Source organism: Hibiscus syriacus, unplaced genomic scaffold (genome assembly GCF_006381635.1).
Source record: "Hibiscus syriacus cultivar Baekdansim isolate YM2019G1 unplaced genomic scaffold, ASM638163v2 tig00112069_pilon, whole genome shotgun sequence".
Lineage (NCBI taxonomy): Eukaryota > Viridiplantae > Streptophyta > Magnoliopsida > Malvales > Malvaceae > Hibiscus > Hibiscus syriacus.
The window spans coordinates 345,881-355,618 of NW_024063247.1; the positions used below are offsets into that span (position 1 = coordinate 345,881).

Consider the following 9,738-nt stretch of genomic DNA (forward strand, 5'->3'; position numbering starts at 1 on the left):
TTATAATTGACTGTTGAGTTCGGACCGAGAAGTTTTGATCTTAAACCGGAACTCATTACAAATCTAATTCTCCGTTTTCTAAAATTCTTCTCGAACATTATTTAAAAAAATATATTTATATTTTTTATTAAGTCAAATCAAAATTCATAGAATACCAGTTTTTTTTTCATTCCATGCAGCTTTTCGGGAGATCGGATAATACATCAAAAGACATTGTGCCACGTGCCATGTAAAATAAAACTCATAAAATAAGAGATAACCTAAGCCAGTCACCGATTTCACTCAATACTCCAAAACCCAAATTCCCTATTTCCTTTTTTTTTGAAAAAGAAAAAAGCTTTACCACTATTCTCTTTCAACTTTAATTTTGGATTTCAATTTATAGAGTTGGAAATGGCAGTTACTAGGACAAGTGCAAATATGATTACCAAACTTCTCCACCATCCTCTACTATCTTCCATTTCCTTCTCATCTTCTGCTCGTCCTCTTCTTCCTTCCCCCTGGAACGCCACCGTCCGACTTACACCCAATCGTGGAATCAGTTTCACCCGTATCCGTTGCGCCGATTCCGACGCCGACAGAAAAGTCTCCGCTCGCCTTTCTCAATTCCAACAGCTCCTTCAGGAAGCGGAAGAACGAGCCAGTGCCGACGGCAATGAACCCACTCCTCAAATCACTCTGGGTAATAACCAATTTAATAAAATTTCTTTTTTCACTCTTAAAATGTCCGGGGGCCACACCAATTTTACTATTCTAATCAATTTCTTCTCGCTAACCTCCGGTAGTTCTAAAAGGGGTAAACTATACCTGTAGTATCTAAATTATTATTTTTTATTTTGTTTTAGTATCAGAGTTATTATTTCTTTTCATTTTGGTTTGTTGTTCTTAAAAAATTTACAGTGATATTGACCTGTTCTGTTAGTTTTTTAACATCAAATACAAAATTGAAACATAAATTAAACATATGGTTTTGAAATAAAATATAAAATTTGGCTATCAAAATGGAACAAAACTAATACTTTAGGTATTTAATATGAGTTTACTCTTCTAAAAATCATTATTTTTAGGGTAAATTACTTATTTAATTAAATAATTATCACTTTAGTTCCATTTTGGTCATTCAACTATAATTATTTTCAATAACGTGTAACCAAAATAGAACTTTTAAGTATGATTTTCAGAAAAATATTTGATTAACCAAAACAGAACTAAAGTGGTAGTTGGGTGACTAAATAGGCAATTTACCCTTTTTTAACCATTGTGCCGATTTTATATGCTGAATTACACTTGAATAACTCTTCACAGATCATGTTTCCGTGAGTTTTGCAAGGAGTGGTGGCCCTGGAGGTCAAAATGTAAACAAGGGTATTGTATCTTCTTTATGTTTCGGAGTCCATTTCATTATATTCCCTTAATCAATACTCTGCAAGATTTATAGTGGATTACTTTTGCTGCTTGAATGTTCAGTTAACACCAAGGTGGACATGCGGTTCAATGTAAAACAAGCATATTGGCTAAGTGATAGGATCAGAGAACGGATTATGCAACTGGTTTGTTCGTTGTCTTCTATTGTTTTAAAGATTACTCATTTTCCATCAAGATAAAAACTGAAGTGTCTTCATGGTGGTCGTACTGATTGGTTGTGCATTGATTATTTTACAGCCCTGTTATTGTTTGTGCAGTAATGCTAGTATCAACGAGCAATGTAGCTTCTATATGGTAGTAATTTGGAAAGAAAGGGAGTGACTTGATATGATTGGAGGCCTTATATTTGGCAAGAAAATGATCAGGCTGAATATGGATGAAATCAGATAAACTTGATTCTCTAACAATTTCTTTTGAACTTGAGTGTATGCTTAATTGAATGAGTGGAGATGAGCTAAACACATCTTCAACATGGATGAAAGTGCTCAAATTTGAGTACTGAAAATGCTCTTCGGATATGAGAGATGACCCTGATCTTACTACTATGAATCAGAGTCTTCAACTAGGGAGCTCTAACCAAAGTCACATAAATTCGACATGTTTGTACTAACCCCATAATACACATTTGCTTGCTGTTTAGATTTCCCTACTTCTGGTTTTGTCGAGGAATTCTCATCTCTCAATGACCTCAAATCACTATGAACAGGAAAAAAACAGGATAAACAAGGATGGAGAAATTGTGGTATCGTCAACAAAAACTAGGACACAGAAGTTTGTTTTTCTCCCTTGTTTCTTGTTGTACAGTTTTCTTTTCATTCATTAAATATGTATTCATTTGAGTTATATTTTGTTCAGGGGAAACATTGATGATGCTCTGGCAAAACTACAGGTGCTGAAACAGTCTCTTTTTAGCAATTATAATTTTCTGCCATTAGCAGACTGCCGTGCCTAGTTTTTGGTTGTTATCCATTGAAGATGCAGTTGAACATATCTCATTTGCTTTAGTGTCATACTTTTGCAATTCTATGATTTGCTGTTGATCTTTTGATTTCTGAACATTGTGATTGACTGTATCATGTTCTTGCCGTTTTTGCTTGAACCAAACAGGCAATCATTGATGCTGCAGCCTATGTGCCACCACCCCCATCAGAAGAGCAAAAGAAGAAAATCGCAAAGATGTAAGTCTTCATCACATTTACTAGTGGCAATTCGATCGGGATTGCAATTTATTTGTGTTTCGATGCTTGTTGCAGAGCTGCAATCGGGGAGCAAAAACGCCTCAAAAGCAAGAAAGTCCTTTCCGACAAGAAAGCGTTTAGAAGAAGTCGGGACAGTTGGGACTAAATCATGGAATCATGACTGGTAATGTTTATAAAGAGTTGGAAGATGATCAAATCTCAGTGGAGAAACAGAGATTCATGGTTGGGGAAAAGAACTACTACGTCTTGTCAGTGTAATACTATAGGTTGTTGAGGCTCATCATTTGTGTAAGATATTACACACTTGACTTCATGTTTATGTTTGTCATAGCTAATGATATTTCGAAGATTTACTGTTATAGGGTCTTTTAGCAAATAATCAATTGTCATGTACATAATTGCTTCTTTGCCTATAGGAAAGAAAGATGAGAAATAGATTGCAGAAAGTAGAAAATATGGGGGGAAAATCTCCTTGAGACCCTTAATAATTGATTCAAAAAAAGTGATTTGAATATTATAAGCTTGAACATTTATGAACATGTCAAGAGTCGAGAACAAAAAAATTCTAGAGTAGTTGGAGATGCATCTACTATCTACTTGCATATTCTTCCCCCGATTGTTGATCAATATGCCCCCGATTGTTAATCAATATGCCTGATCCACCGCCTTTTACTGGAATTTCCACCACTGGCTGCTACAGCGATATCCAATCCTTCCCCTACGGGAAGAAACAAGGAATATATGAACCGACATGATCCATCATCTGTGACACTTCTCCAACTGAAATTCAAATCTCTACTGGAATTAGCATTCTTGCATACCATAACTGCTCCATTGTTGCTCAGTTTTCCTAGCTGAAATACCCTGGAAAAGTCGTCTCGCTGGCTATCCACCACCATGAAATCTATTCCGTTTAATCATCTCATTAAAGCCTCCGGTTGTCCAACAGTTACTTCCGGTGACATGCCGGCCACTTCCAGGTTCCGAATGTATTCTAGCCTCGATCTTTCATCAGGGACTATACATACATGTCCTCCATCCGTATGGCTGCTAGCAACCACCAGGCCAATGCTCGTTGCGGTAGCTCCACCGTGTGACCACGTCTCCACAATGAATCTCAGGTTCCAGCCTGCTGCCATGGCTGAAACAAGCTCTGCTACACCAGAATCATGATAAAGTTCACACTGCAAACAAAACAGAAAGGGAACAGATCAATCGAATGGAACAATAAACAGACATCAGAGAATATCAGAAGGCTTGCTTATTTAATGCTTACAAGTTTAACAGTATCAATATAAGCCTTGGATGCTGTCTCAGGTGACCAAACTAGCTTCATTTTTCTCAGTGACTTTCAAGTTTCAAGTTGTGATCTTGTTGCAGGACAATCTTAAAATGAAAAGGAAGCTGGGTGTTGGGTTTTATAATGGAGACAAAACAAAGATGCCCATTGATGTATCCAAACAAAGACAAATCAAACGTGTGGTGAGATTAGGATTGATCGAAGTAGTTGCCTCTACGACTGACATGAAAGAACCTGGTTTTTCGTAATCTTTTCAATTGTCACTATCCCTGGTGATCCACGGCAATTTCAAAGCATAATGACTCGGTGCTACGACTTGTATTTTGGTAAGTTTGTTTGATAAATAATTAGTCAATGAGAGAGAATGGAAGCATCTACGCGGTTTAGCCTACTTTGGGAAATTATTCAAAGTTTAAAGCTAATGCTAGGCTGTTACCAATGGCTTAATTAGTGTTAAATCAACTCATTATTGTTTTAAACGTTTATTTAATGTTTTATATGTGCAATCTTGAATGCTTCTTGTTTCTTGTTTCATTTCTCTGACTGAATCTGCCGAAATTTGGATATTTTTATATATGTAAAACTCGCTTATATTAATGTCGTTTTCTATATATACACATCCCAGCCGCACACTATAAGCAATAATATTTTCTTAATTTGGTAATAGTTGGTAGGTTTTCTTTCCCTCTTTTGGCTGTATCATCTATTTATAAACATATAAAAATATATATATATATAAATTGAGATATGAGGTTGCAGTAGTTTTTGATAGTTCATTCCTTTTGATTTGGGTGGAGAGTCGTAAATGGTTGTTCAGTGGAGAGAAAAAGAACAAGTGAGTTGAAATAAATGATGAACGGTTGAGAGAGATCAAGATAGAGACCTGACTTTTTCTAGCTTTGCATGGTGATTTATATACATATACTCAGTGTTAGTGTCAGACCTAGGATGATGATGCCTATTTGTAGGTTGGTTGGATAAATAAATATGACGTTGGATAATAGACTTAGCTGATAGATCAAGTGGGCCAGCTAATAGTCATGTTAAGGAAATGTAGCTAGCTGAAATATATGAAACTCTAGAGGCTTTAGGGTTTGATAGGTAGAAGAATAACAGTGAAGGCGTGTTTTGAAAATGAGGTTTACAGGAGGTACAATACGTTTCTCCCTTGGTCGAGAGATGCCATAAAGTGATTCATCGAGACTTACAAAAGAAGATATTATATAATAGAAGATTCTTGAGACAAAAAGGGATCTAGAATGGAGGCATCTCAATGCTAGATATGTACAAGATGTTCATGACACTTTTGAAGAGATAATGAAGAAAATGAAAGCATCTTGACGTTCTACAAGAGCAATGAATATATTTCTATAGCCATAACGGAGACATCTCAACTCTCTATGGCTAGACAATGGAAAAATAGCAAAAAAATCCCTTTAGTTAGGTTAGAGGTGAGGTATCTTGAAGCTCTTAATCAGAGAAGATGCAGCTTTACGCCCTCGAATAAACACCTTAGAATGAGTAGAGACATCTTAACACTCTTTGGAGAAATATTACAGAATGAGCAAAAACATCTACACCTTGGTAGGAGCAATGGGGGATTCCTCTTGCTAGGGCAAAAGTATCTTGATGCTCTCTAAAAGTAATGGATAAATTCATATTGTTGGAGCAGAGATAACACTCTTTAGAGAATTCCTTATGCTAGAGTGGAAGACAACTCAATACCTTCAGAGAAACACTGTAGGAGGAACAAAGGCATCTCAATGCTAAATATATAATGGAAGATCTCTACACTCTTTATAAATACACTATAGATGGGATGGTGGCATCTCAATTCTCTATGAGTAGCAATGGAAAGACTCTTATTGCTAGAGCAAAGACATATAAACTCTATTGGCCAGAATGGAAGTAACTTGAAGCCCTCAAATAAACACTGTAGAATGAGTGGAGGCATATTGTTTCTCTCTGGTCAAACGTTATAGAATGGGCATAGGCCTCTTCACCTTGGTAAAAGACATAGGGAATTGTTTTTGTTAGGGAAGAGATATCATGACGCTTTTTAAAATACAATGGAGAAATTTATATTATTGGAGCATAGGTAACTCACCTTATAGTGAATTCCATAAGCTGCAACTCTATGCCCTTACAGAGATAGTGCAAAGAGGGGAGATATCTCGACGATCTCTAAAAAGCACTAGTAAAATGGACAGAGGCATCTCGACTCTCTTGGCTATATGATTAAGAGACCATTGAGAAATTCTTTTAGATAGTGTGGTGTGAAGGTATCACAACGTTCTTGGCTAGAGAAGAGACATCTCAAAGACCTTATAGAGAGACTAAAGAATGTACAAAAGTATCTTGACACTCTCTAAAGAAACACTACATAATGGGTAGAGACATCTCATCATTATATGTAAATAATAGAGGTTACTTACGTTAATATAGAGACAACGAGGATATACGCTTGGAGAATTCTAATTTTTAAGTGAAGGTAGTAAAACTTCGATGTTTACATGCATAAAAAATGTTTCAACTCTACTCAATATGTTAAAAGAAAGTTTTCCCTAGTAACTGTGTGAGAAATAGTCTTGAGGGTTATTATGGGAGCTCTTCCTATCATCATAGGTTAACCGTCAATTATCAAGGTGTGATCCCTTTTATATCTTAGAAAGATCCTTTATAATATATTTTTTGACCCATTTTAAAGATACTTTAGGTGATATAGTAACGTCGTGGTGATGAACATTCATTGTAGCAACATCTACTAAGGTGGTTTGACATATATTTGTCATCTTTTCTACTACCCAAAGAACATGAGCTTCGAACACCTTGATTAACTCTCAAAGACTCATAGAATCTCAATAGACGCCTCTGATTCTTTTTAGTCCACTAGATCTACAAGGTAAAATGTGAGGGAGTTGAAATCTAGTCTGTACTAGCTATAGATCCTATTTTCTCTACTTCAGCTTACATGTTGGCTATCTAATATAGTTGGTTGAATTTTTTACCTGTTGTCTATCAAGGTATACTTTAGAGGATCATGCCGATGTTCAGAGATGTACACTGAGATTACCCAATCATCTAAAAGGACATGGATGTTATACATAGCACTAGATAATGCCTTTATATAATCTCTTAAATCTCACTGGGTCCTTAAAATCATACTAAGTAGGCTGGTCTTTAAGCTATGTTGGCAAAAAATTGTTCAATGAACATATGTGACAACTGTTTGAAGTCCTCTATAATTTTCACGAGTACAAAATCATACTAATTCTTTGCTCCTCTATATAGAGTTGTAGAGAAGACTTTATATTTTAGCTAAACGAACCCCCCATAATATCTATATAGTTCATGTACTGAGATAGGTGCTTAAGGTCTCTAGTACCATCATAGGTCTCATTGAGCAACTTGAAGTGGAGAGGGTTAGAAATTTCTAGTGCAAAGGGTATAAGAGGAGTCTACTCTTCCATAACCTAATCTATTTTGGAGTTGTTTGAAGCTTGGAGATCATCGATATATCTTTGCATGATTTTTATTTGTATCTTAAATTCTTGCTCTCTTGGGACAACATGTTGAAGTACATATTCAATATTTGAGGTGAAACTATATCATCTGAAGTATTTAGATAACTAGTAACAACCTACTCTTGTTGGCACCTCTCTTTGATATTGAAGGCTTTTTCTCTTTCACCCCTTGTCACCTACTTTGGTGCTAGAAGATGAATAGCTATTGGAGAGCTTTTTTAGATTAACTCATTTTTCTCTTGGTTGTCCAATTGCAACTGCAGTTAGGCTGCGTAATAGGATTGGAACTGTGCATGTAGACTCTAACACCCTAATTTGATCCGACCCAATATGAAGGATTAGAGTATTACAAGGAACCACCAAATTGGCTAATATTTTTTTTCTTTAAATCAACGTCAAATATTAGATAAACATTCATCATTCAAAAACGTGCTTTAATACCAAATATAATAGGTTTAAAAAACTTGGGAGCTCCCAATAATACATCATAAAATGCAAGAGTTTATCAAATAGAGTTATAACTCAACATACATAAGGTTTATAAAATACATGCCCACTAAATACTCGAGACGTACTTTGATACTCGGTCAAGTATGGAATCTATGATCTGGTGATGAGCTCCTCGAACCGGTACCTAAGAACCTATGCTCGAAAATACATTTCGAACGTTAAGCTCACAATCTCAATATCACAAAAATAACACTAATATACTACATACATTCACCATATGAGCATGCTACATGAATAGTCAGGAACAAGAAGGTATATCAAACATAACACAATAAGCATATTGGTGTAGTTCAGGGTCGCATCAACATCACATAACTCACACCTCTATTTTCTTATAAAATGTACATTGGTTAAGATTTGGATCACATAGCGTTAGCATTTTACACTTTCATGGCGTTCGTCGCCAAGTACCTCAGGCGAAGTCTTGGTCACATAACATCAACACCCTACCCAACTTGTGTACTCCCATTGAGTACACAGGATGTGTCTAGATCACAAAACATTAGAATTATGTCCAATTAGCATTTTAAGTGCCCCTGCACTTGATCTGAATATATTTGAATATTCTTTACGTAACTAGACGATCATTATAAACAAGTGACTCGAGTGTCCTTATTATTTTTTGAGTATCAAACAAGGCATAAGTCTTATGTTATCAAACATTTTTTAAGGATTTTCAGTTGTAAGCATTTATTAATAAGTTCTTTTCGATCCTAAACCCTTTTCAGGATTCCTGATCAAAGCAACACTATAGACCTTGCATTTACAATGGTATTGATACTCAGTCGTATGGTAACTGTACTAATTTTCCTTATGTCATTGATACTTCACCGAGTATCGGTACCAAATTAGCATTTGATGTTTGTAAAAATGCCCTAATATTGATACCCCTACTTAGAGTATCGATACCACCCTCTCTTGTAGTATCGATACTACCATAGTGTTAATACCAATTTTGGCTACTAGAATTTAAAATTGTCTTCTAATATTGCTACCAAATCCTGAGTATCGATATCCTATGAACAATATCGATCCCCTAAGAATAGGAACTGATACTATCTAGCCAAAACCCCTGATTTTATCCTTTTACAAAAGAAGTATTAGTATTGTTCATACAATATCAATACCCTAAACCTAGAATACCCTATTGTTTCACAAGTAAAGCTCTCTTAATCACCCCCAAGGCCTTAAATATTGTTAAAAGCTTATGCAAGTTCAAATGATCATAAAAGGTCATTTATTTATGCATAAATAACATCAAATACCCTCATTTATTCCATGAACCCAAATGCACCCAACATGCCTCATGAACACATACAAGCAACCAAACCACACTTATTGATCTACGACCGTTATAGAATTATAATGGGTGTGTTACCTTACTATTGGTTATTGGAAAACTTCTACAAGATCACTCATGCACCAATTTTTCTTTACTATTACTTTTAGAGCTTTCACCAAACACTTTCACTAAACACAAGCAATGGAATGAATTATTAGGCTATATAGGAATTTAGGAAAGGTTGAAACGTGATTCCTAACCATTAAAAAGGACCATAATCACTATTAGGCTTAAATCCCTCATCTTGTCCACCATGGCCAAACCTCAAGTTTGAGAGCTCAAATGGAAGCTCTAGAGGAGTTGGTTACACATCTTACTTTTGGATTTTTGGACTAAAGAGGGAGGACAATAAAGCTTGCTCCTTTGCTACTTTTGTTAGAAGGAGAATGAGACAAAGATGAAGAGAAAGTTGGAGAAGAAGACAAAGGGAATGTTAGT

The 9,738-nt window shown here is 35.7% G+C and overlaps 2 protein-coding genes across 2 annotated transcripts; one reads left to right on the forward strand and one right to left on the reverse strand.

Annotated features, from left to right (window-relative positions):
* Positions 1 to 287: 287 nt before the first annotated feature.
* Positions 288 to 2,983, forward strand: LOC120174358 (peptidyl-tRNA hydrolase ICT1, mitochondrial-like). The gene is made up of 7 exons (XM_039181241.1): positions 288 to 682; positions 1,306 to 1,365; positions 1,468 to 1,550; positions 2,132 to 2,196; positions 2,281 to 2,314; positions 2,533 to 2,603; positions 2,679 to 2,983. Exons 1-7 carry the CDS (start codon positions 394 to 396, stop codon positions 2,767 to 2,769), a joined length of 693 nt encoding a protein of 230 aa, XP_039037172.1. The 5' UTR covers positions 288 to 393; the 3' UTR covers positions 2,770 to 2,983.
* Positions 2,984 to 3,221: 238 nt separating this feature from the next.
* LOC120174355 lies at positions 3,222 to 3,992 on the reverse strand. Its single transcript, XM_039181240.1, has 2 exons — positions 3,901 to 3,992; positions 3,222 to 3,808 (listed from the first exon to the last, which is right to left on the reverse strand). The coding sequence occupies exons 1-2, from the start codon at positions 3,958 to 3,960 to the stop codon at positions 3,542 to 3,544; spliced, it is 327 nt and encodes a 108-aa protein (XP_039037171.1). The 5' UTR covers positions 3,961 to 3,992; the 3' UTR covers positions 3,222 to 3,541.
* Positions 3,993 to 9,738: the final 5,746 nt, after the last annotated feature.